Here is a 27,689-nt window from a genome sequence, read left to right as displayed (position 1 = left end):
TGCCAAACAGCAAAGACCGCTACCTCATTAGCAAAAAAACACTGCTCATTTCCAACCCTGGTACCATCTATTTGTTCAGAGAATTTACTGTACTCCAGCACCACTGTCTCCACGAGCACTTCACACAGTGATAAACAGATATGATACAGATAAAATAATAATAAGCTGGGTTTAAAAGTGTGAAAATCAGAGGCTGGCTGATATACTTTAGTATGGACATTTTTGGAGGCACGTCTTTGGTGCTAAGATACAATAGCAGCATAACAATTCTTCATTAAAGGGTACCTAAAACTATTCTCTCAAACACCTAAATACATATACAGTTGAAACATTTTTTTTATACAGTTTGTACGCATAGCATGTGGAATTCATACGAAGAATTACAAAACAATTTAAAATCCTGTGAAAATAATCCAAAGAAAAGGCTACCACAGTACTGGTGATCACAGCGACAATAAAGAATGGCAAACGTCCAGGTCGCCATTTGGTTAATGGCAAAATATTACAGTCATGGACATGTTTGTGAAAAGTATTTATTAGAAATACGCTTGTATCAGGACACAAATTTTGTGGCCCACAGGGTTCCCAGACTCCACATTGTTACCTTTTGTCTCAGGATTGAGACCACCGGAGGTGGTCTGACATCCCTGAGTTCACTCCCTACATCTAATGTAATTCACATGTAAAGGACAAGCGTTGAGTGCCACTGCAGTCTGACGCTTTCTCCTTTCAGGTATTTCATTCATAAAGAAGAGACATTCATAAAGCATTTCCAGTGATGTCAGGGCGTGATGTGAGCACAGCAACCTACCAGACGTTGCCTGGCTTGGTTTGCGCTGCCGTGACGATGTCACCGTGTAGCTCGCCAATCAGCTCGGGGGCCATCCAGCGAAGAGGCACTGCCGACTCCTCCCCCATGATGACGTAATCCTCCTGAGAAAGATTAAGGCATGAAGAGCGTTAAATACACCTCTCCGACTGCGGCTCTGTTTCAATGTTACCAAACTATCAAAGAATTAGAGCTAAGACCAAGGCTCAAATGTTTTTTTTAACACCAGAAACACATCAGATGTGTTTGTGTGTGTGTGTGTGTGTGTGTGTGTGTGTGTGTGTGTGTGTGTGTGTGTGTGACGAAACTTGTACTTTAACAGTGGAGACTTCCAGCTTGTGACAACTGCACATTGAGCCGCATTTGATCTACAGCACAGAGCCAACATGAGCACCTCAGAAAATTCCAGCTCTGTATAAAATGTGCTCTGCAGCAGACTGCGCCTCAGTTAAGAGTTTCATTCCGCCCACTCAATCAGCAGTGAATGTCAAAAGCTAAAAAATAGTACTTCACTAACAGGACAAGATCCAGTACCGATTATAATAGCATTTGTGGTAGTCACAAAAATGATATAAATAGGCTAACATTTTTTTTTTTAACTAAAAGGGACATTCAGAAAAAGAACTCTGTTACAACTCCGCAAATAGATACAAGTGCATACAAAATCCTGCACCAATCCCTACATCTCAAGGCACACTGGAAAGACAAAATGGAGCCACATACCTTCCACACTGAGGGGCCTATTCCGTAGTCTCCCACTTTGACTGTCATGTCCGTAGTGAGGAAGCAGTTCCGCAGAGCCAAGTCACTGCGAGAAGAGAAAGGGGAGAAAGAGAAGGACAGAGAGAGAGAGAAACAAAAGGCCTGAGCGGAATGCTGGCGGGCGGAAGGGCGGAGTGTGCGCGCACGCAGACAGAGATGTTTGAGGATGGCGGTCGATAACCCGTCTAATGTGTCAGCTTCTACCCTGAGCGTGGACCGCAGTGATCTCTGCGCAACTCAGCAGCAAAGTCACAAAGGGCTCCCCTTGGGCCTGCTGTCAAAGCTTCTGTGGGAGAGTGAGACAGCACATTTTCGCTAGAGTACTGAAAGTACTGTGTAGGAAGGGCCAACGCTTCCCTATGGAACAGGGTGTCTGAGTTATAGCAGCCTCGATGACAGGCAGCCCTACTGTGTCATGCAGCGGGGAATGAGGGACTCGTACTGATGGCTGTTAACAATCAGCAGAGCGTTCGGTCATTTTTTGGAAAACCCTGATGATCTTGTGCAATGAGACAGACATTAGCTTGCCAGCAGGCAGAAGCTGGCTGCTCTGCCCTCTTGTGGTGGAAGGCTTGCTAGGAACATGAGAAACAAGACACTGACGAAACAGTACTTGGGCTGTGTGAAACATGTCAGTCTTGCGTAACTCCACATCGATGGTGACGCACAATCTCAGAATAACCCACAAATGCGCTGTGTTTCCTTATGCCGTGAAGCAAATCCAATCATCATCCAACCGTTTTCTATCTGAAACCATTTCAAAATGGCTAGGATCTGCACCTCACCTCAGAGGAATCATTACACAGAGTGGATGACTTCTAGCCGTTCTAATGAACAAATATCAGCCCTAGCTTAGAGGTCAATATAATCAACAGATGCTTGAATGTTTTCTCCACAGACAATTATACGTTTTAACAAAAAGCTAATTAAATCCAATTGTGCACATGTAAGCAAGTGTCGACCCGGCACCGCGGCCCATTCCAGCTCACTTTAACTCATACTGCTGGCAGCTTGGCACAGGATTCTGCCTAGGTGGTGCTCTGCCTGCAGATAAATCTTGTAGTGTCAGGTTCAACATCCTTTTACCACTCCACTGCACGCCATAGCTGGGTGGGCCTGTTGCTAACCCAGAGTCAGGAGGGTGAGAGAGATCACAGGTAAGGTCCGGTTGATTCCATTCTCCCCCTCGCAACAAAATCACTGATGCTGGAGCTTTTGCCATCTCACTCATACAGCATCAGGATATTGTTCCCAGGGAGGAACACATTCGTCACAGGAGGGCAGCACCGCTGAGGCCGAAGCAGGGAGCGCAGGGCGGGGAGCGCAGGGCGGGGAGCGAGGGCGGGAGGGGCAGGACAGATGGTGCTTCATTCAGACAGAGGGCTGATTGAGGAGGGGGTCTTGGGTTTCTCCTTGGCCGTGTAACATTCTATAACGCAGTATGTGGAGTGCAGCTCTCTCTCTCTCTCTCGCATGGCACAGCGCTGACACTAGTCATCTTGCTCGCACAACCAGTGGCTACTGTCAGGCCTCTGAAAGCGCCCAAGATAAATGGACAGATATTTTAAACCCTTCATCCACTCTACTTGGCAGCAGCGTGAACGCAGTGCAAGCAGCCGAGAGCATGCATAGCCAAAGTCTTTCCCCTACAAGGCAAAAGAGCCGGACCAAATCCGCACTACAAGGCTCCCACAGCTAAAACCTTTGACCTTAGAGTGGCACAGTGACTTTTTACATGTATTATGTTTGTTATGCAGTGCAAACCTACCAGCATCCTGAGATGCTGAACATTATTACCACAATCAGTTGTGAAAGGTTCCTCGACAGACTGATAGTTTGTATCCGTTTTCCCACACAAAGACAGAGGTTGTTTTCATTCAGACATGGAATAACACACCAAGCAGAGTTTGAAGAAATCTTCAAAAAAACTTAATGCCTATGTAAAATGTAAAAGATGCTGCGGTGCCACATGGACATTTTAAGGAATTCCACTGAAAGACTGTAGAGTATATCCATTACCCCATGGTGTACGTTTCAAATCTTTACTTAATACATAACTGAAAAAATTACAGTAGTCAAACCCCTTGTTTAGCTGAACTGAGACAGCAGACCGGTTGGTAGGTCACAGCAGGGGAAAAAAAAAAAAAAAAAAAAAAAACATTTTGCATACTGCTGCAATCTTGAATTGCAGTGGGTACCAAAACTGGGGCAAAGCACAGAATGCCTCTCCTCTACTGCCCTACATGCTATTTTTCAACATGTGTAACGGAAGCAAACCCTTTTCACTCTGACCCCACCCCGCCCTGATCAGCCCACTGCAGTCATTAGCGGGGGGGGGGGGGGAGGGGTTGCAGGATCTGATTGTGTATGTCAGCCACAGCCCCAACAGGACCACGCCTACCCTATAGGATAGAGCAGCAGCAGGAGAGCTCTGGTCCATGTGGAGTCTCTGTGGGCTGAGCCATAAATCAACTTACAACCAAAAACAGGGGTTGCAATGCTTTCATTGGGCTGCTGTAATGTCACCGCCTTTTGAGTTGTAACGCATCAAAAAAGCAAAAAAAAAAATTCCAACGCTAAACTATCCTTTTACATGAGAACCGCGGAATCATCATATCCCTCTGACGGATGGCAAGTGACACCCAGCAATCCGTGGGAGCTGTGTAATTCAACACCTTTGAGCTTATTCTCAGCATGCAAAACAGAGATGCGGAGCTGAGCCCCGGAGGTCACCCGACACCCCCGCCCCGCTCGCCCCAGATGCATGCAGCACTCTCGGGGTAAAAATTATCACGAAACGGTGGCTTCTGCCGCTCTCTCCTTTTTTGGCAACGTCAGGACGCTTTGCAGGTTACAAGCAAAATGAAATAAAACACTCAGACAACAAACCTGAGGTGTTAACAGGCAGGCTTTTCAAACACAAACGTGCCAACATTTGCCACACAGGCGGAATGTGGAGAGTAACAAATAATAATGACATTTACTGACTATGGCAACTTACAAAGAATCATACACAGTACATTTGAATTAAATTAGAGGATTTCAGTAGCTGTAGGCCTCCTTTGTTAATTAGTCAAGCCCTGGCCCTGGCCCTAACCAATATAGTACGTATTGCTAATTATTAACTCATTATGTGACAGCCTAGCAGAGGTAATGACACACACAACAACATATCAATTTTCCACATTAATTTTCCAGTTCAGATCTTCCTCATATTATATTCTTTGTATTAAAAAAGTCATACTGGCAGTATTGACCCACCCAGCAACATCTTCCTCAAAATAAACCAGCAGTGGAGTTGGGCAACAACGCATTAAACGTAAACTGCAAAAGATGTATGTGTATGGTGGCGCTGTAGTCACAGTACACCAATGTCTGGATGTGCAACAAATACCAACAAAGGGGTTTATTTTACATCTGAAAGAGAAAAAGTTAGATCCTACCACCTGCTAGAAAAAGATGACCACATGAGGAGCCATTCTATGACAGTGTTACCTGTGTAGGAAGTTGTGTTTGTGGAGGTGTGTGACACCTGCAGCAATCTCACAGGCCATTTTCTGCAGCAGCTCAGGGTTCCTGAACATCCAGTCCTGCTGGGCCAGGTAGCTCCTGAGATCTCCCTGAAACAGAGCACACAGCGAACTGCATCAGCCAAGGGCTGCACACCTACACATGTCCACCTCTAAAGGACAAGCTCGCAGCAAAAACCACCTTAAACAGGTAAACACTCATTACTACTTTCCACTCTTTGTGTACGCGGCATTTGCTGCAGGACTTTAGTTTGGACCAAAATGCATCTTCGGAAGGGCGATGAAATGTTTTTACAGCACACAGAGGACAGCCCTTAAAAATTGCACTTCTGTGTAAAGGAGCTCTTACAAGCAAACCACAGATGTATTCAGTCTAATTGCTCTGATTACAACAGTCAGATTCGATTGCTACTACAATAATCATTAGGGATAGGGATTAATGGAAAGAGGAGTAAACTCAAATTTGCTTGCTTTCAAATACAAATTACAGGTGGCAAAAGTTCAAGAGTCTTGATTCTATTGCAATTATCAAGTCAAATCTGTAAATTAACACTGACAAGTTTCATACTGGGGGTATTCATTAGAAGGATTCTAAATGGGTTTATGACTACTTAACTGTGATTGCACTGATTATTTTGAATGCCCTTACAATCTCACAGCAGAATGTACACAGCAGGCAGATTTTTCAATAACAGCCTGCATGCATTAGCAGTATCAGCCTAAAATTCACAAGTGCTGTGTATGAAAGCAGCCACATGGGGGCAGCAGAGGTCATCTGACAGAGACCTGAGAGCGCTAGCAGTGCCAGCATTATTGCACTCTGGAATTAGTCCTTGTATGGGCAAGGATGTTTAACAGATTTTCCTGTATGCTGGGTTGCAGCAATTTAAAAATAAAAAGGCAATGCCAGTCTGATTGGGTGTGCTGCAGCAGGTCAGGTTCTCATGTACGAGCCGTTCAGAGGAAAAGAATACAGAGGACTTAAAGTTCCTCACATGTTTTATGCCATACTGGACAATATGGCAGATCAATAAAAATCATTCTGCAATGCCAGTGTAAAAGGTATAATAAAAGCTACAATAAAAATGATCAAAAGGTAATGACACTGGATGAACTACTGATTAATGTACATATGAGTGCATATAAATATATATGTCGGAGAGACTGATATAACCTTAAGATGGGCCTGAACAGATGCAGCTGTGGGTGTGAGAGAAACTTAACACTAAAACAAGGAGGTGCAGTTTCACAATCTGGAGAGCATCACCTTCTCATGTCATCTAAGGATACATACACAAATACATCTCTATTCTAAACATTTTATTAAATTCTTCATTCCACTTGAATTCATTACGATTTCAACCAGGCATCTCATGCATATCCGCCTTACACATCATTGACACAATAAAACGTACAGCATTCGCCTCAGCCTTATGACAAAGTATCAGTTAGTCTCATTTATGTAATTTACAGTTTCTGAGATATGTATTAGATCACATAGTTTCCTGTCTTCATATGAACCTCTGTGTGCATGTTTGTGTCTGTGTCAACTTTTCTATAAACAGACATGGTTATGCTGTCCCTCCATCCTCATGATGTGTGTTGAGTATACAGTGAGTGTGTTTATTATACCTGTGCAACAGATGCTCCCAGTTCACTAGCTAAGATCATGGCAGCAGTGATTTAGCCATTTTGCTTGACTGACCTGTATTTGTTTATTCAAAACAAGTACAAGGCAGCACAGCCCACCCTGCTCAGCATGCTCCAGACTGAGGTGGGGGAGTGCTGTCCCTCAAAGTGCAGTTTTCAGACCACTGCCCTAGTCCATGGCTACTGTCCTGTCCCATAACCTCAACTATCTGGTGGCTTTGTATGAGCTCTGTGACTTGCTAGCCTGCATTAGCTTAGCCCACTAGCATTATCAACAAGGGGGTGGAATTGACAAGCTGCTATAACCAGCATCAAGTGCTAAAAACTGAGAGAAGGAAGACTCAATGGAGAAAGGAGCAGCCACTTCGGCTGTGAATGCAGGTAAAGAAAAACAAAAGGAAAAACTATTGAGCTGTCCTGGGTCAGCCAACTTTAGCTTCAGCTGGCCTGGTTCCTACAGTGGGAAATGGATGTCAGTTAAAGGAGTTAATTAACCATGCAAAGTTTCTACCCTGCCCTTCCTGGTCTGAGGAGAAAAGCAAGCTGGCCAAGCTGGGCCATATCTCTGCCAGCTGGGCTTTCTCTAGAAATTTCACCCGGCGTTGCCACATTAACGCGGTCTCCACCACTGAGTGCTTACGTTAAATGTGTACCAATTAAATTCCATCCTAAAGCCTCCATCCTTAAAGGTGTCTAATGACTGCATAAGTCATCTGTTCCAGACCTGGAATTAGCGACATTGCTCATCTTTCGATTACATGCTTAACAAAACTCAGCACAGAACAAATGTCATTTCACTAAGGTAACATAATAATAACATAATTTGAGTATAAACTCCTTTGACTCATACTCAATGTGTTTCTATAAACCCCAGCATTCTGTTTGCTTTTTATATGATTTCTGGACAAAGTCTGCATCCTGAGAGAACAAAAAAATCAATATACAACAACACAGTCTTTCCCACACTATGCACACTCAGTTTGCTCCTCCCCTCCTCCCTGAAAATAACATAGCCAACGTGCTCAACCATACATTTGGCAGCATTAAAGCATATTTGTCTCCTGTCTAATCATTCTGGAGGTTATTCAAATCTTCCATTATTATCTAACTTACAAACCATTCAATTTTCTGTGCTAGCTGTTTCACCAGCAAATGTGTGTACAGTATCTAAATTGTCTTTATCTAAGTCATTTACACATATATAACCCTAACCCTTTGGCCAGACATGCACAAAAGTGACTTTAAAGGAAAATAATATGAAGGTTGATTCCTGCAGCTCTGCCCTGTGCTCTGAGACTGGCAGAATGTCAGACCAAATGTCAAAGTGTAGAGTTGTAGAGTGTAAAGTTGCCCTTACTTTGTAAACTGAGCACTACCATCTCCGGCCTCTTGGCTGCAGTGTACATTCCTGGTGATAAGATCAGCGTTTGGTTGTTTTCTGCTGGAGTTTCAATGTTTATTAGAAGCTGCAAAATTTTATATCCCTAAAACTAAGCGTGCTTCCTTCCTCTTCCACAGTCGGCGGACTCCTCTGCACTCTGCGGGGAGATGCATTACTGAGGCAAATCACTAGTTTCTGGCTGACTCAACTGGCAATTTTGGCTCAAGGAGCTGTGCCTACACTCATACATTTCAATTATGCAACCTGTACTGACATTACACAGTACAGGAACTGAATGATAAGGATTTCTGAGCAAACCTGGTTGACCATTGTAATTGGACTAGACTTTTCGTGGTCTTCGGGGCTCTGGATTAGAGGAGGATCATGTTCAAGCCTTAGGGCAGGACTTTTTTTTTTTTAACTCTACTCATAACTGAAGTGCTGCCACTTGGACTACTCGAATAGAGACCCAGCTGCACACTGCACTACAATGTATGTAAGCAGCTTTGGGTAAAAGCATTAGCCTGATGATTGAATAGTTATGTTTACAAATGGCTCTTGTGTGCTCTCCTGAGCCATTTGACTTCAGGCAAATCATTTCATGACGTTGTATAATCCCCATGTCTAATTCACATTCCATTCTCTGTCCAGTTGCTGCTGCTTTGAGTCCTGAGGGACAGATTTCAATGACTGTTGACGTTCAAGTCAGCTAACACAACACTTTTTGTTATTCAGCCACAGATAACCATGTAGCATGGTGACAGAGATATATAAAGCCACTGAGTGCTACAAAATGATGTAATCACTCAACGGTGCACGTCACTGTCTATGACTGCACTATAAATAAAATTTGACTTTGGTTAACGAAATAGGCCACTTCTTGTATCCCCTCCAATTTAAACTGTGAAATGTAATCACAAAATGAAATCAAGGTATTAAACCATGCCTAAATGTGAGGATGGTTAAATACCTGACCTAGATAAATGTACCGCCCATGCCAGTGCTGCAGAGCTTCCGTGTTTGCTGGAGAGTGCTTTCCTCTGAACAGGGCGGCTATGGAGGCCAAGCCCTGTGCCCTGGCTTCACCAACACTCACAGAGGGACTCTAGCCCAGTCAAATGAAAACACTTTCCACAGACAGCTGCCGTTTCTCACCCAGGTGCAAAGACACGCACACACATAAAAATAGTCTACAGAGCTCTGACATGGGACTGTCAACGGAGCGTCAGCACAGTGACTACCTCCCAAACGAAAGATACGAAATGTGAGCACAGCCTGGCAAAAATGTCTGAAACGGCACGGTGGCCGGCTGCCTCGGGAGCCCTCCGCCGGGGCTCCGGGCTGGGCCCCGGTCCCAGTCACTCCCACAGCCACCTCCACCTGACCCACAAACACAGCCTGCCGCTCCAGGCTGGGCCCCTATCCCAGTCCCTCCCAGAGCGGCCTTTACCTGACCCATAAACACAGACCCGACCCAGAATAGCTGCCCGGAGCAGTCTGAGCCGCACAGCCTGTTGCTGTCTGGGGCACTAACAGGCACTCAGTTCTGCACTGCCGAGCAGTGAGTCAGAGGAGCTACAGGTTACCGCTCAAATGACAGGGAAACAGGGACATAATGGAGCTGCCCAGAGTGCCACAGGACTTTCATCAAATTTAGTACCAGGTATAATTTGATGGATAGCCATTTCTATTTACTGCACAGGCAATTACTTTTAAAAATATGACACTTAATACTGTTAAAATATGCTTCTACATGGGTGAGGAAAATAACAGTGCAAATGCCAAAATGCTGCATTCGTTAAGAATTCTGACAGCTGTTGACATGTCCAGATGTGACTGACCAGCAGGTCTGATGGAAGTTAAGTAAATTTGAGGATCCGAATTCTCTCATCTCTTTGGTAACATTTAACTGTGAAAGGTTCCATTTTCCAACACGTACAGCACATGGACTTCTGGTTGCATTACGTTACTGCCTGAGTCATTAGTTAAAATGTTGGGTCTCAGGACAGGTGGAGGCAGTAATTTTGTGATGGCAGTGGAATCCAAAATTCTTAATACTTTCCCCTGGGCCAGCAGGAACAAGCTGTCGAAATGCTCTTATCTTACAAAGTTCACTCTTTGTTACAGCTATATGCTGTGAAATGCAATCTTATTTTTAAGCAATGCTGAACTTTCGATATTAATGAAGTCTGCATTAAAATGACAAAAAAAAAAAAACATCAAACCCTGACGTGGGTATTCACAGCTCATTGCAGGGCCCACCCCTCTCCCCAGTTCACCGAGGTAATGCAGAGACAGGGGTAAGAAAATACCAGGATCTTCACATGCTACCAACACATTAAAATAATCCTTTACAACCACTGTCTGTTTCACCTACACAAAACCAATAAAGCTCCTGCTGACAGTGAGATGCAGGGAGAAATCAGACCCTCACTGTGAGATGTTCAGCTTGGGAAAACTGCTACCAACAGCATTACGCAACACCTGCGGCCAAGTCACATCATCCCTGTGGAGCTGGAGCCAGGGCGGGGGCCGGAGCTGGCTGTGGTTCTCTGCCCTGGCCAGCGTCAAATCAGACCGGCCTTTGGCACCCCTACCAGACGTCACTTTTGGTCAGTGCCACGGAGGGGATCTTTTTATGTCTTGCCCGTAAATGAAGTAAAAGGACAGCTCGTTTGCTCCTGGAGTAAAGCGGTCACCCGCAGAGAGGAGGGAACTGTGGCAACCTTTCATTCGACTGCAGGCTGTCGACCAGTCAACAGGGACAGAGCCCACAAACTGCTCTGCACCGCTTGTGCTGGTTTACGGTTTCCTACCAGAATAAGGACTGGGATAGGGTCATTTAAAGGCTCCCGAACCTGCGCACACACAGACACACACACACACACACAAAACTGTCCATGAAGAGAGCAGACCCCCGTATGGTGGAGGAACGAAGCCTGTCGCAGCTGAATCAGAGCATGCCACCTCCGTCTGCGTCACAGTCAGTGGGCCAGAAATAGACCGGAGCGAAACCGATCCAAGGGGAAATGGAGAGAAACCGCTTTCCAAAAACCCTTAAGAGATGACGGCTCCCCCGCTCGAAACACCGTCTTCCCATAAACAGGGAAATGGACTGTTTCAGTGTAACAACCCGATGGCTTTCATCATATTACCATCAGGCAAATAAAAAGCAAGCACAGCAATATGCGTTACATTGGGGGTAAGGGGAGCCAAGCCCCATCACTGAGATAGTCAAATCTGAGAGCTCCCTGCAGAAACCAGCTATGCAGCTTAAATCCTCAGCTAGGACAGACTGCCAGACCTAAAATAGACATGAAAATAATTAAAGCATGTGTTAATTAAAATGAAAACCCACGCAGGGATCTTCAGTGAGGCCATGTGAAACAAGATAAATATACAGCCTTTTACTGGCAGCTAAGACAACTTGAACTGCAAAACTTCCAAATTTCAATGTCTCCTTACATTTTGACCACAAAAATAATTATTGTACATTTTTCCCAGTAAACACTGCTGTCATTTATGATGTCATTTCACTTTGCTTCCTTGAGGCACAGCACCCAATGTTGGGTGACTCATTTTAAAACTTTTGCTACTTTCATGCACAAAACGTATGTTTCTGCACAGGAGGCAGCGAGAGTTAGAATGAATTTAGACACTTACCAGTTCACAATATTCAAAGACCAGCAGGAAGGGAATGGCCTCCACACACTGGCCAAAACACTGCAGGATATTGGGGTGTTGCAGAACCCTATAGACAGTAGCAATCCTGGTGTTACCAACTATGAATACATACTGCATTGCTGCCACAAAGCTTTCCACACACGACACACACAATGAAGCACTGAACACAATAACAGCATTGCCTTCTGGGTAAAAGTAAAGGGTGCTATTCACCAGAAGCGCTGAGCTACAGCTCTCTGTGCTCGCTTAGCAAAACACAGTGGCCATTTATCCACAGTCTAGCTCCATTTGCAGACTGCACCCAAATCTCATGACCTTATCATGTACTGTATTGTTCGCCAGCCTTCTGTAAATAAAATTACCATTTTGTAGCATGCTTCAGATACTCAAGGGGGTGTCACAATTCATTGTTGCAAAAGATTCATCAACTGAAATATTTACAGCACAAAATGATATGCAAACACAGAAGAATGCAGTTTTTTGCTTTCTCCCTCATCTGGTTGACTACGATAGCTTACTTTTTTCATGTTATCCATTCATATAGCTGGATATTACCCAATTCAGGTTAAGTGCTTTGCCCAGGGGCACAGAAGCAGTGCCACACCTGTAAATCAAACCTGCTAACTTTGTGTTACAGGCATAGCTGTAATGTTTATCTTTTTTTATTGACTTTATAAATAAACATACATTAAATACTAACTGAATGACTGATGACTTGCTTCAAAACAAACTACTTTAGTATCAAAGTACTTTAGTATATATTGAATCGAGTCCCACAAAACAGCTCTTAATTCACAGGTTCCATACCCCCAGATCATTTCATAACCAATGCAGATATATTCACTGAATTATTGTCAAACCACAGCTTCACAACCCTACAAAACTATAAATTTACTGAAATACCATTGTCCTAAAATCAACAGGAACAACGTTTGCTTGGCATCACCCACTCTGCTGGAAACTGGCCTCTCTCCCACTCACCGATATGGGTCCCCCTGTTGTAGGAAGTCATTCTGTTCCTTGGCACTGGCGTTAGACTTCAGCTCCTTCACTACCACCCTGCTCGCACCCGAGTCTGTATAGATTTCACCAAGCAGGACCTGCCACAGGGGTGGAAAAAGACCATTAAAAAAAAAACCAGTAGTGGGAGACACGGTGAGCCTTTTATAAGGCCAACCCACCCCCTCTCCCCCCCTTCCCCACTCCCCCAAACCCTCCGTCACACAGGAAGCCTGGGTTTCCTGCAAACAAGGCCCTGAGCATGGAAAGGCACAAGGCCACAGGGGCAGGTAGCAGGGAGGATGTTTTTGCCATTCCTTGGGCCCCGGGGCTACAGAGCAGAGAGAGGAGTGAGGCATGCACAGCCGTCCATCCTGAGGAAAGAGCCACAGGAAACAGGCTCGCGTCACCCCGGCCCTCGGGCCTGCTGCGGGCCAGCACGTGCGCACCGCCGTGGCGACACGGACACACACCATGCCCCCCCCAACCCGAGAGGACCCACGCGCGCACACACACCGCCAAACACATCTCTGCGCATCACACCACACACATCTGCAGTGCATCTGAAATCAGACACCGAGGGCTTAGCCTCGGTTTCATTCCTCCCTTTTCTGATGGGAAAATGACAACGGATGCACAGTAGGTTCTTTCACTGTGTCCCAAAGAAAAAATAAGCTGTCTGAACTGTGAACTATACACACAGCAGAGAACTTCATAAATGGGTTCATGAAACTGATGAAGCAGAAAACCTAATTTTATTAAAGATAATGCGCTGTAAATACATCTAGCTGCCATGTGAAATATGATTAGAGTATGTCACTAAATACTGATTTATTCAAATGCTACATTTATAGTGGCCATGGCATTGACGTATCCTCTTTTCCCTTTTAACAAGAAAAGTGTATTAAAGTTACATAATAGACCAAGTCAACACATTTTCTGTGGCATTTCTGCCAAAGAATATGGGTACAGGATGGCGGCTGGGTGGAAATCAAGCGACATTCAGAGCTGGTCAGGAAATACGTACCTTGCCAAACCAGCCATTTCCCATTTCCTGGATGTAACTCAGACTGTGGCGGGCCACCTGCGAGGCTGTGGATCCCTCTGTAAGGGGTCAAGTGCAGACACACAGTTACGTATGAAGAGGCCCTGACACACAAACCCACCGCGCAGAGACCACCACGTGTCACACGAAGGCCTTGCCCTCTTCCCACAACAACAACCACAACTGCAACTGTGGTGAGGGAGAAATTGCCAATGACATAAATTACAGTAAAGCACAGAGACAAGAAGCCTTTTTGCTGGCTATACCTGCAGTGTGATGAATACATATTCAGGTCAAATTATTATCCTATTCGTGCATGGCAGATGAAACTGCCTGTTTATATTAATTATAAAGCATGTCAATGCTCATCTATAATTATGATTCCTGATAACTTACAATGGAAGCTCATTACAAAGTAAGTGAAAATGGTGACAGGACTCTACTTCTCAAAGGTTGCATATCACAGTAACATGGATACACATACATAAGTATGGGAAACTGTACTTTGTCCTTGTAAGAGAACTCAACATTAATATCCCTCAGAAAGAATGTAAGGATTTCACCCCAGCACAGAAAATCCATTCTAATATGCATCTAAGGAGGGCAGGTCAAAGTTTTTCAAGTGCAGCTTAATAATCACAAGAGACAGGCACGTCTACATATATAATCCCCTTTACAGTAGCCGCCTGAGCCTGATAACCTGCAATGCGTTTCAAATTACCACTTGGTTATGTCACCGGTTAATGTGCAAAGCCAGATGGAATGAAACCAAGAACCCAGCACTACAAACCAGGGGGCTATGTTCACAACAGCAATAAATTATAATTGACATGCTTCATCATCTTCCCAACTAAGCTCAAACTTGCCATATTATGAAGTCAGGACAGTGCTTCAGAAGTTTGTTAAGCCACTGTGTATATGTCAAGATGTATAAACAATGGCTTATATATCAGGAAAACAAAGATGGGAACTAAGTGAGTTTATACCCCACTGAGAAATGGATGTGACGAGGTAAAACGGGGCATTTTCTTTTTCCAATTTCTTTTTACAAACAAGACCTCTAAAGGGTCATTGACTGGGGCTTCTGTAGTACTCGTTGCCTGGCAATTATGACCTGCACTACAACAGACGGGAAACCCCAAAAGTGACAGCCAAGCAAAAACAGGATGTTTACAGGGAAAGTGTGCCAGAGGGTCTCAGTGAAGCGTTTCACATCCCCGCGAGGAAGCACGCGCACGCAAGGAGACGCCGCAAACGGAAGCACCGCACATCTGGCCAAGCCAAATCTAAACTGCTCACTGTTTACATGGCTACCAGCCAGTGGCTTTACACCTTGCTCCCCTGCCTGAAGGCAGAAAAGCAGACAAACAATTGGACTGGCGTCTTGTCGTCCACTTCATCAGCTTGGCCTGCTGTTCACCTGCTATTCCTGCTCTTGTACAACCAATGACATAATTTAATGACAATAAATGCACATAGGACTTGCCTACAGATCATAGGCACGGGGCTCCAGGAAGTACCCTTTGTCGTGATCTACATATCACATTATTCTCACCCTTAAATAAACCAAGGATTCAACTAAAGTTGCTGGGACAGAGGTACAGCTTTGACCAGCACAAACTAACTGACCAGAGATCCTGGGCGGCTGTAGACATGGGGGAGCAGGGAGGGCCAGGGGTGGTACCGCCAGGGTGTACACCTCAGCGGGAGACTGCATGGATGGGGTATCTTCAGCTGGAGGCGTGAAATCCAGCTCATCATCAAAGTTGTCTTCAAATTCCTGAAAGACAAGAAACAGGCTGTCTCTTCACACAACCACACACTGAAAGGAGGCATCACCAGAAACATCAGCCTATAACCCAGAATCAGCAGTTAACAGCAATATTTTGTGGTTATCTGGTTCTGAAGAAAGGCAATTACTCTGGAATTCATATGTAAATACAACTGAAGAAAAAGAAAAGCAATTACTCTAGAAAATGAATTCAAATACAAATAGTACTATGCATATTAACACTACATGAAGCCATCCAAAATAATTTCATAAAAATATGTAAAAGAACAACCAAAAATAGGCACAGGTTTCTAAAGGTCTTAGTAACGTATGTATTAACCATTTTGTACACTGGAGTCAACCCACTGAATTAAAAATAGCTTATTCAACTCAAAACAGCACTCATTTACATTTCCCAATTAAATAGGTATTTTGCTTCCAGCTAGTAAGCAATAAGCCAAAACAATACTGTGTCTGGCAAAAAAGACAAAAGAAAGTTCTACTGTTCACTCTCACCTTGAAGTTGATCTCTCTTTCCCTGCAGCAGGTAACACAGTTGACCAGAAGCACCACTAAGGCGATCATTGCAGAAACTGACACAGCCAGAGCAAGGGATATCTCACCTGTCGTGCCCCCTGTCAGGACACAAAACATCCACCTGGTTAAGACAGCCAGTTCTACAATTTCTACATAGCATTTTAGAGCACACATGGATGTATATTTTATATATAGATTTATATATTCCACTTCTGACCATTTCCCATATTTTTTAGGGTGTTGAAACATTTTTTCATGGATTTTGTTATGTCCTGAATGCATTTATAAAAAATAAGTAACTAAGTAAGTAAGTAGGGTATCTGCTGAATGACTACTACAATTTGCATGACTGTGAATGCCAGCTTCTTCCACATGGGAAATCTTGATGACCTTATCTTTGCCCACATTGTTATGGCATCACCAAGTGTTTGTGTACTGAACACCTTTGCTGTATGGGTGGACCGGAGGTTTCCATCACCAAAGAACCTCATGAGTGAGCTGAGGAATTAACCACTGACAATTGATAATTTCCCTTCATTGTCCATTCAAATGGAACAGCCTTCAAATTGAACCTGAATGTTTTGTTAGGAGACAAAAAAAGGGGGCAAAACAAAGGAGTTGTGTGGGTGAGTCTGTCAGACAGAAAGACTGAGGCTCCTCAAACGCCTCTCAGTATCTCAGCCTTGCCCTTCTGATACCACCTCCCTGTCTCTGGGATCACCCGTCTGTGGAACAAGTGCTGGGGAGGATCTGTGTCGAGTGCCTCTGCAGCTCAGGGAGAGAGAAGGCCAAATGCAGAGCCGTAGAGACAGGTCTGTGCTACGGCTGCTCGATTATGGCAAAAATCACAATCACGATCGTTTTGGTCAATATTAAGGTCACGATCATTTAACACGATTACTCACTGACTTTGGAAACATCATGCATTTGTTGAACTTTTAAGAAAAAAAAAATGTCTTTTTAACCCTTTCGCGCATACGGTCACACTGGTGTGATTTGCGGGTTAGCGCGTATGCTAAAACCAGTGGAATTAGAACACTTGATTGGAAAAATTCTAGCTAATTTTAGCTTTGAGGAAACAGCGATTTAACGTTAAAAAAAATATAGCAAATGCTAACTGAAAACTATAAAAATAAGCTACGTGCGAAAGGGTTAACAGTGGATTTTCTTGAACTTTATATATAATTCAACTGAAAAACAAATAAAAAATAAATGTGAAAAAAGAGATAAATCAAAAATAAATTTATTTATATGTTATATATATGTATATATATATATATGTATATATATATATATATATATATATATATATATATATATATATGAATACATTTTTATTTACTTATCTATATACACACACACACACACACTTCAGTAAATAATGCGGCACAATAATCATTTTATCTCGATTATCTTGTTTTCATAATCGTTGGAAGCCAAACTCGTAATTGAAAATAATATTCGATTAATCCCCCAGCCCTAGTCTGTGCCTCAGCACAGTAGACACACTACAATTCTAACACTGGACCACAAGGGACTAGCTGCACACGTGTAAAACCGTGCACTCCGAGCACAGGCAGGAAAACTTGACTTAAGATACCACACCTGGCCCTGTGCACCTGTGATGGTAACCTAAATCAGTAGAACTACTTTGGGAACGCATGCTGCACCACTGCTTTGGAAACATGCCAGTCCATTTTTCTACACAGCTTAGAATAAACAGTGTTCATTATCAAAAGGAGAGGTGCTGCTGTTAACTTCTCAGCTGCCTGCATACCCATCTTGTGGGTGAAGTGCTGCACATGGAAAAAGGGAGAATCTGTTCGCTTCTGATGCCAAATACGAAACAAGCAGCTCCATTCCTGCCATCCTTCACGCTTCAAACATCTGTTATTCTGAAAACACCAGCGCAGGCGGCGTGAGGGCCAGTTAACCTCTCCACTACCGGGACATCTTGAAGCAAGCTGCAGTGGCAAATGACAACAGCTTGCATCAACTGCTATTCTTGGAGCTGGAGTATCATGACCTCAGCTGCACTGAAATAAACTACTTCCAGCCATTTTTGCCTACCTAAGATTCTTCAAGGCTTCGTAACTTTTAAGATGAATACAATGCAGACAGTTTTGTGTCACAATACACAGCTTTTGTGTGTTATGGTTTAGCACCCTGTCAGAAACTCCATTCTGTTTGCTAAACGTCCTTAACAATTGTATAATCTACACACACTGTATAGTCTACAATCCCCAAAGTCCTAAACATATACAGTACTCTGCAAATGAAACAACACAAACAAAAAACACAAGAGAACCAGATTTGCATTTTCCCTTGAATAAATTAACCTCAAAAACTGGCTGCATTTGTGTACACACTGGCTCTGAGTTTTGCAATGGGTCTATCACATCCATAGTCTGAATATGTGCTACAAAAAACAGCTAGCCTAATGTGTTTGATGAGTTTCCATACACCATCTGCAGTCTCAAAAAGATAAGCAAGGCCACAAGTACCCCTGCATTCATCTGCAACAAGGACTATTTTAGGGATGCACTGCTCATTATTAGCACTACCTCGCCAATGTGACAAGCACACTTCACAGACTGCCTAAATGAGACAAGTATTCAATAAAACAACCAGAGCAAAAATCAAATATATTTTTCTCATCCCTCCCCATCCACACACTATGCTAAGTATTTTGGCTTATGGTCTTACTATACAGTATACTGTATAAACTATAAAAGTGGTAATTTAGTTCTGATCAGGGACAAATTTGATGCATTTTAGTCTCCTGAGTTTGGGACAGTGAATAATTCACATTAGTTAAGACCAATAAAACATCTGTAAACAAAATAATTTGGTAACTCTGGTCTATCCGCACAGTAAATCAAGATGGAGGTTTAAGAACAGCTATAGTCTAACTGCTAGTTATGTTGCATGATGGATAGTTCTGTTTAATCTTTTATGTCACATTTGAATGATTTGCAACTTCAATCTTCTCAAACATTTAAAAGACCAGCTCAATTACAAACGGTCTGGTCAAGACAAATATCTAAATGCATAAAAAAGCAATCTGTGAGCAGTAAACTCCATGAGATTTGAGATGTTTTCACCCTGAAGAACTCCCATACACACAACTATACATCGACTGTATCTGGTTAAGCAGCCATAAACGGCATAGGCATTTTCTTGTCAGACAATCTCTATGTAGGTCAATTCATATCAGCGCTAAGCTTAGCAGAGGTGCTATAAGAGCTAAATTTGACTTAGCATTTGTGTTCTGCAGGGACACAGTGAATCACGCTGTTGGGTGACAATGTGCGATACAGTGCTATGGAAGAAGCAGAGCATTTCTGCTTGCATACTGCTGAAATGAGAACACTTCATTACAGTCTTTATCACAAATTTGCCTGAGAATAAACACGGTTTACACCAATAAACAGCTAAGGGAGAGTCAATGAAGAAGTTCATGTTCACATATTTTAAGAGTCGGCTTGGAAATGGCCACTTTTGTGGATCTCCGAGGCATATGAAGCAGCTGAGGAATTTTTAGCAATCTGTCAAACGCTGCCAAGTCAGAATGCCAGGTTTACATAGCAATGTTTTACAGGAAATCAAATTAAGTCCCTGTATTATACGGAATGTAGTCGGACTGTAAATGAAGTAATTACTTTCATTCCTCTTCTTTCTTCCAACAGTGTGGGGCGTGTCACCTTACCGTTGGCACACGATGAGCAATCGTCTCCAGACAAGCCCTGAGGCTGGGAACCGTACCTGTTAGCTGTGCTGAAACAAAGAACCAGACCAGCTAAACTGACTCGCTTTACGAGACCAGCTTGTTAACTACGCTAAATATGGCCTGGCTTACTGATGCGTCAGGGCTGCCTCATTCGTCAAGTCCCACATACAGGCCTGACACACAGCTGACCAGAACGGCACCAAGCAGCCTTGTCATGGCTCTCAATCTGGAACAAGGCTTAAGCAGCACGTGCTGCCATGGACACGGTAGGAGAAAAAGGTCTTTGATACAGCGCGGCGAAAAACATAGCACGCAAGTCACATGAGCGATAAATGAGGAGTGCAGCATGCACGTCACACGTACAAGCTTCAATGACTCGCTGCTACTCATTACACATAACACACAACACAGGCCTGTTTCCACTGCTCTTCGGAAGAGAGGATGGTGTACAGACATACTCACACAAATCATCCATATGAAGGAACCACCGTGGGTCTATTTCGAAACCATAGTGGTTCAGTTCCAACAAACACCAACACGTCCCTGCTTATACGTTTGCAGAGGATAAGATTAATACCTAGTATATTCAGTAAACAATTGCTAGCATTGTTTAACATCACCTACTATATCATACGTTCTCCTACATTCTATTTCATAAAAGGCACTTTTCGAAACACTCCTTTCATAATCGTACCACTAACTACATCTCAGCCGAGCACCACGTACAGTGTTGTAAGAAACAAGTGAGTGAAAAATGCAAACAATTTACCTGGTAAAAGCCACTTGGAATGCCACACGTCTACTGCCCCAATTTCTATTAACAGATAGTAAATTATGATGGGCGAGTCAAAGAGTCTGTTTTAAGCTACACATGACAGAACACAGCTGCAACAAACAGGTGTTCATTTTCAGATGCTTCATTGTATTGCCCCTTTAAATGGCAGATTTTTAAGGCATATTACTGTTGCTTGAAGGAAAGCCATCAGGAGACAACATCTATTCTTAAATATCGATGAGGATAAATAAATATCCAGATTTAAAATAGAAGATTTAGATTTAGGTCTAGATGTAGAATTGTCTGGGAAACAGGCAAAGCATGAAAAACTGAAAAGACGATGCTGGGCAGGAAAGGGTAACTTCTGGGATTGTATCACAAAGTGTCTGCATGGTTATGTGCAAAAAAGGGGCTGTTTTCAGTTCCATTGTTTCCTCTAAATTCCACCTGTGTTCAGACTGTTCACTGTGCTCAGGATTGTGTCGGGATTACACCTGCCAAGGCCTAGACCTCTTAAGACAAAGCGAAACATCCTGCCATACTGTCCTTATCTGGTGTCGCCAGAGGTCTAGATCACATTCAGCACCACTAGCCAGCAACACTCAAAAATGATTTTCGCATCATAAACCAAGGAGGTGGACAACAATGCCTGCTCAAATATATTTTATCTGACATTTCTAATATGTAAAATTGCTTGTTTCATTGATGGGGTATAGTCAGAGCAACCTTTCCGATAGACCACATTTGCCATTGACAAACCTGACATTCACACATTAAGGACAAGCAAATCTTTGTTCTGGTGTTTCTGACTGATCACACATCTCTCCAGCGGTTCCCAAACACTCTTTCTTCAAGATGCTCTCCCTAACATAATGAAGATGCTTTGGACTGTGCCATACTCATCATTAACGGGGCAAAACTTGCTGCTTTATAACCAGTAATTCGGTCATGAACGCACGCTGAATGTAAAAGCTAAAGATCCAATAAAACAAATTCACTTTTCACAGATTATAATTCTGCCTAAATTGGAAAATATCACAAGAAGCAAATGAGGCCTAAATGCTATGTAACTGTGCAGAAACTGTGTTTTATATACATGCTGATTAACCTGAAAACCAGCAATGAAAGTAGGAGTCTGGCAAATAATGACAAAAATATTGTCAGTAAACTATTTTTGGCCTGAAGAGCTGAGATTTCATCTTGAGAAAAATTTACTGCACTTTGTCGCAACTGCAGCTATTAAAAGCTCCACAACAGAGTGAGATCTTTGCAAGGCGAGTGTTATGTCTTGCAAGCTTCCACTCTTTAAAGTGACTGAATTTTACCAAATTAATACCAGCAGTCAGCTACTTGCAGCAAATATGGCTGACAACAGTATGCACATTATGGCTGACAGTGAATGGTTGAGCGAAGGTTGACCAAAGCTTTACTAATAGCTAGAAAGAAAAAGATCAGACATTGATATTTATTTGCCAAGGCAATGTCATGTCAGCAGTGGCAGAACAACTTTCATTCCATTAACGTCTGTTTATTATAAAGTTGCCCCAGCATTCAAGAGTTATGTGTTACTCTCAAGAATTTGTATGTGTTCCCAAGCCAAAGCCTTGAACGCAGATTCCATGGAAGAAGTGAACATGTGTAAAGAATCATGTACTAGGTCAGTAACGTATTTCCCGGCCTCATCGGAGTCATGGGTTCATGTTATGACTTGGCAAGCCAGCAGGTTATTCAATTGGTTCTCAGGCCATTAGACAAGGACCTGGTGTCTCGTGTTTCTCTTTGCTGCATATTTCAGGGAGGTTCTGGAGCAGGGGTGGGGTCTGCACAATCACAGGACATCTACAACACGCTCAGCTGATGACACCTTCAAATGTGCCAACAAGGAAGTGATATCGCACTGCCTGAACCTGATATGCAGACCTTAGTGACAAAAAGGAAAAACTTTTCATCAAGGTTAAAGAGACATCTGCGGCTGGGTGGAGAAGTCAGGATAGGATTATAAGCGCATATTCATCTGAACAAGGAGGATAAGAGTTTTTTTTCTAACAGCAACCAGCTAACACCTGCCAGGCAATCACTTCCTCTCCTGGTGATGTGCCAACAGCACAATAACCTTGTATGTGGCCTGTAGCCTGTGATAACCATCGCTGGCAGTTTGTAAAATAGTTTTGTCCAGTTTCAGTGCAGTTATGTAGGAGAAATAACACTGTTACACCAAACTACTTAAAGGATTCTTTCAAACAGCAGCAAAATAAGGAAAAAAATACATTTTTTCAGTCTACAACTCACATGATGGAAAAGTCAGAAAACACCACATACAGTCAGTCTCCTTACTACAGATCCACAACTGTGCAAGTGTAACCAGATACAGAGTAACCAATTTAACCTGCTTGTTGCAATACAGACAAATTAAGGGACAGCAAGCACACCAGAATGTTTTCACCGAGTTTCCTACTTTTCTGCTGTAAGCTGTTATTTCTGGGAGCTACAGCCATCCATCTTTACCGATCAATTTCCTTCCCTTGTATTTTGTGTTTGTTTTTCCTTTTTTTGCTGAAAAAGGGAACATTTCTACCAGCCCCCTTCCACGTTTACATTTTTAAGAAGACTCAAGGGTCACAATGGAATTTTGGAAGCGCGAGAACTGGCCAATTCAATTTCACAGTGGTTTCATGTTGTATTTATGTTTTACGCTAACTGAGGAGATTCAGTACCCGTTTAATAAGACCACATATATTTTATCATAGAGATTATATTTAATACTGCCAACTAAATGTATTTAAGTCAAGACATCTTACAAAACACAAGTTCACCAAGTATAATTTTAAACCCATTCTGAACAGCCACAAAACTAATTTCATCAGCATGTCAGCTAAATAATAGCATGTTTTTTTTCCTTATTTACAATATTTTATCTCATTTTAATGGTTACGTTTTGCCATTTTAAAAATCTCCAAAATTTTTTATTGCATTTGCAAGCTGCATTAGAATTTCACATCCAATATGCAAATGTAACTTATTCACACTCAAGCACTCAGTTTCTTTGGCCTATGTAAACATAAAACCTTACTGTGATGCGGATCTAAATGCAGAAAACAACTTCAGCTCAAACTCTGGTTATCTGGTAGGATTCTGGGCACGATATACTTGACAGAACCCACCCCCCTTAATTGTAGGTGCAATTTTCCCCTGAAAATAGACTCCTTATCAAAACGTCACGCTGCTTGTTCAGGGACTTCAAGCTAACACACTGCCACAAGTCATGCAGAACTGAAAAGTAACTGATTTTAATTCAAAAAGGCCAGCAGCAGGCTGACCGTTCCTGCTCGGAAACTTGTTGTGTGTTGTGTGGTACGCAGAAAAAAAGATCTAACTCTCCATTTTCTGCACTAGGCTGCGCCTTGCTCTCCTTACATCAGCACACACACCCAATCAGGCGATGGGGGTAGGCTTCATTTCAGCAGTCAGCACCCAGTGGTGGAGCTGTCAATAACGTAATCTAAAGTAAAGAGCACCTACTTTGCGCCTGACCCAGCATGAAGCACAGCACCACTGGAAACACGCCATGATAACGATGCTAGCCTATATGGCTGCGTTAATCACATCATCTCTCATGTTTGGTTCAATGTTAGAATCTGACGACAATCAAAGATTTTCACAAATGAAAGAGACCAAGAAATTGAGCTGTCAGAAAAAATATATTATATTTTTATCTAAGATATTATATATTACATATTTCCCTGATGTTAAATGACTGAAGTTTGCTGAAATCCCCTGAAGAAGAAGAACATCAGTAACAGACCCCTGAAACGTAACGCAAAAGTAAAGCTGTATCAGAGGCTGCGACAACAAAACTGGCTGCATCAGTCGTTCTCCTCTCCTGTGAGAGACAAATGAAAAACTGGAATCACGGCAGCTCCCACTTCTCACCATTGTTAAAAGCCCACAACACACAGGAAGGTAGAGGATGTTAGCCAAGGACATGCACAACAAAAGCACATCCGGCTATTATAATGGGAATTTCATTTGAGTTTTGCTTTAATTTCATTTTTTTTTTTTGTAAACAGACACAGTGAGACCGGAATCAATAAAGAATCTGACCACACCACTTATTACACAGCTTCAGATGCTTGCTCATGGGGCACAGCAGCAATGGTGAAATCTCTTTCCAATGTTGACACCTCTCTGATGTAACAGTGTTAAAAAAAAAACACCCCCAACATGTAATCAGAACTTCTCAGATGACCTCAATCAGGAGGACAAAAGACCTCCCTCTTAATGAGAAATCTTAGGTCTAGTGTGTACAGCTAAAACCAAATTTGTGCAGTGTGTTAATTAACGGTGAAGTCAATTTACTTACAATTTCAGTAGCATGAGATCCATACATTTTGTATGTACTGCTGTCATGTCAACTATTTGAGTTAACTACCATCTTTACCTCATTTTACCAACAGTTCATGCTCAAGATTTGGCAGATTGAATTTTGGCTAGTGGTAAACTGTCGCAAGAGAATACTATGTAAGCCTCCCTACACGGTATGGGAAAATCAGTAAATTCAAACCTAGAGATTCTTCGTCTTGAAATAAAGCATCTAAACAAAACCAGTGCTGACAGAGCCTGAATTCCTTCCACATTAAGGGAAACCACATGATGACATTCCTTTGCCTTTCACTACACAACCAGGACATAGCTGCTGCTCTAACAACTGGGCGACTCTGTGTTTCACACAAAATATTAAAGTTCATTCGTCATCTGCTTCCTTGCCAGCAGTTTCCCATCCTAAGTGGGACAGCTATTAGAACCAGCACACTTAAAGAATTTTAAATGAACCAGGCACCAGCAACATAGCCGAGACGCAGAGATGCACACAGATATTTCTGTATGTCACAGACATTTCACTTTCCCTGCAGTAAACAAAATGAAATTATTTATTGTTAAAATGTGACATAGCTGAACCCTTTTGTTTTCAACACAACAACCAAGGTTACACCGTGGCATTTCCAGGTAAAGTCAACGTTTAGTGCAAAAACACCTTCTGCAGTCAAGCAGCACTACACCCGGATTTACTCATGAAATATTACTTCCGATTACCAAGATCAGTTGTTATAAGACCATCCTTCTTGAAAGGTACTTTCTTGAAATTTCAAATGCTTACAAATATCTTCTTCGAAATATGGACGACCAAACCAGGACAGGGAACAAAGCGTTATTGCAGCAACATTTCTGTACCTACAAATGGGGGAATGCCCCCCCCCCCCTATTTATCACTAGAAGAAAACATTCCCCATCAACACTCACAGAAATTCGGTCATTACCAACTACCGTTATCGCTGCATATAATTCATAACCGATAATGCAGGCTCTCTTTAACTAACGAGCGTTTATTTGGAAAAAAAAAAAGTACTTTAGCAGTTTAAACTAGCAGTTTAGCTAGCACGATGCAAGTGATGGAAACCACCCTGCTACGCACACATTCATTTCAGGCTATGCCAATATTCGAAAAAATGACGTTTATATGGGTAGTAAGATGTGTTCATTCGAGACCAACAGATTGAATTACCTTGTGAGGGAACTTACTATCGTTACAGTTTTAAAACATTTTCAAATAGATTATCGGCATGACAACAATCAGAATGGATTGGTCGCCCGTGTTTCCCTGACAACAACCTGGGAAAGCATTGTGAACATGCTGCAGTAGAGGCTAGCTGAATATCTAGTTAGCTAGATAGCTAATGTCTGCAAGTTATCTGTGTGGCTGGTCATGCTGAGGTTGATGCAGCCAGACACAGACAATAGCTAGCCAGCGACAATGACATTCTGGGTACTAACGGCTCGCTACAAAGCTACATAAACAGCCTACATACGTTACCTGCATCTGAATACGGAAGCGGTGCGCCATCCACCAGCATACACTGTGGGATCCCAGTCGCCAACAACAGAAAAATTCCAAAACGGTTCTCCATCCTTTTTACCCCAATTAGCTTACTTGCTAGTTAGCGTCAGCTACTCCAAACCCTTGCCTAAAAACATAGATCCAAACATATGGCTAGCAAGGTAACGTAGCCAGCTAAAATCGGTTGATGATAGACTGTGAACGATGCTTGTAGCTACTGTAGCCAGGGAGCTATCTAGCTATCAGATAGATAGCTAAAGGTGACCGCATTGTTTGCGTTTCTTTTCAGGTCTGGCTACTGGCTTCAATGTACTACCTGATGTTATTAGCTTAGTTTTAGTTAGCTAACTTAGGTTAGTCAGCTTGTGAATTTTCCCAAGCCAATTCTGTCTAAGTCAGCTAGGTAACTAGCTAAGTGAAAGCGAGTGAGATAATATTAGCTATCTACCTAGCTATCTTGGCTTGCTCCTTTAACCACAGCAGCTAGCAAGCTAGCTATCGGTCTCATTTACTGCTGTGATTCATCCTCAGTACAAAAAGAAAGGCTAATCTACTACCTTTCATGGACAGCCATGTTGCTATCGATATGCTGTACAGTCATTAAAGAACGCGTAAAAACCGACGATTAATTATGGTTTCATTTAGCTCGCTACCTATCAAGTTTAAGACAATCAAATACCACCATTCCCTGACAGCGCCATGTTGTTACAACGTCATTAAAGGAGGTGGGGCGTATTACTTTGTGGTGACGCGTGGACACAACCGAGTGACACGGACACGGACTTATCAGAGACCACTATCTCGTGACGTGACACAATTTCTGTCCAATAATGACACCGAGGTATGATTTTTTTTTTTCTACCCTATAACACGGACTTGCCGACATGTCTGTAGTAGTGGATGCTCCAATTAGAGGACCGTGCGCGTTGAGTGAAAAAGAACACAACCGGTTCAGGAGCGCAGTGAAGAGAAAAACAACGTCGATCAGAGAGAGGAACGGTTGTAAAAAATAACGAGGTTTTGTGCGGTTATCACTGTTTTGTGGTGACAGCCTCCTCTGCACCCAAAGCCACAGATTTTCACGTAATCAAAGAGAAGTCACT

The 27,689-nt window shown here is 42.8% G+C and overlaps 1 protein-coding gene across 2 annotated transcripts in view; it reads right to left on the bottom strand.

The window, feature by feature from the left end:
* Window positions 1-27,277, bottom strand: part of LOC118779014 (serine/threonine-protein kinase LMTK2-like) — a 38,473-nt gene extending 11,196 nt beyond the window's left edge. For both annotated transcript variants that reach the window (XM_036530839.1, XM_036530847.1), the window contains exons 1-9: window positions 26,563-27,277; window positions 16,168-16,286; window positions 15,510-15,660; window positions 13,863-13,939; window positions 12,818-12,936; window positions 11,816-11,903; window positions 5,087-5,211; window positions 1,553-1,637; window positions 812-933 (exon numbers count right to left, since the gene is read on the bottom strand). In XM_036530839.1, coding sequence (XP_036386732.1) covers window positions 812-933; window positions 1,553-1,637; window positions 5,087-5,211; window positions 11,816-11,903; window positions 12,818-12,936; window positions 13,863-13,939; window positions 15,510-15,660; window positions 16,168-16,286; window positions 26,563-26,656 — 980 coding nt within the window. In that variant the 5' untranslated portion in view covers window positions 26,657-27,277. The remainder of the gene's footprint in view (window positions 1-811; window positions 934-1,552; window positions 1,638-5,086; window positions 5,212-11,815; window positions 11,904-12,817; window positions 12,937-13,862; window positions 13,940-15,509; window positions 15,661-16,167; window positions 16,287-26,562) is intronic.
* Between the last annotated feature and the right edge of the window lie 412 nt (window positions 27,278-27,689).

The sequence above is a fragment of the Megalops cyprinoides genome, chromosome 1, assembly GCF_013368585.1.
Source record: "Megalops cyprinoides isolate fMegCyp1 chromosome 1, fMegCyp1.pri, whole genome shotgun sequence".
Classification (NCBI taxonomy): domain Eukaryota; kingdom Metazoa; phylum Chordata; class Actinopteri; order Elopiformes; family Megalopidae; genus Megalops; species Megalops cyprinoides.
This window is presented reverse-complemented; position numbering and strand designations above follow the sequence as displayed.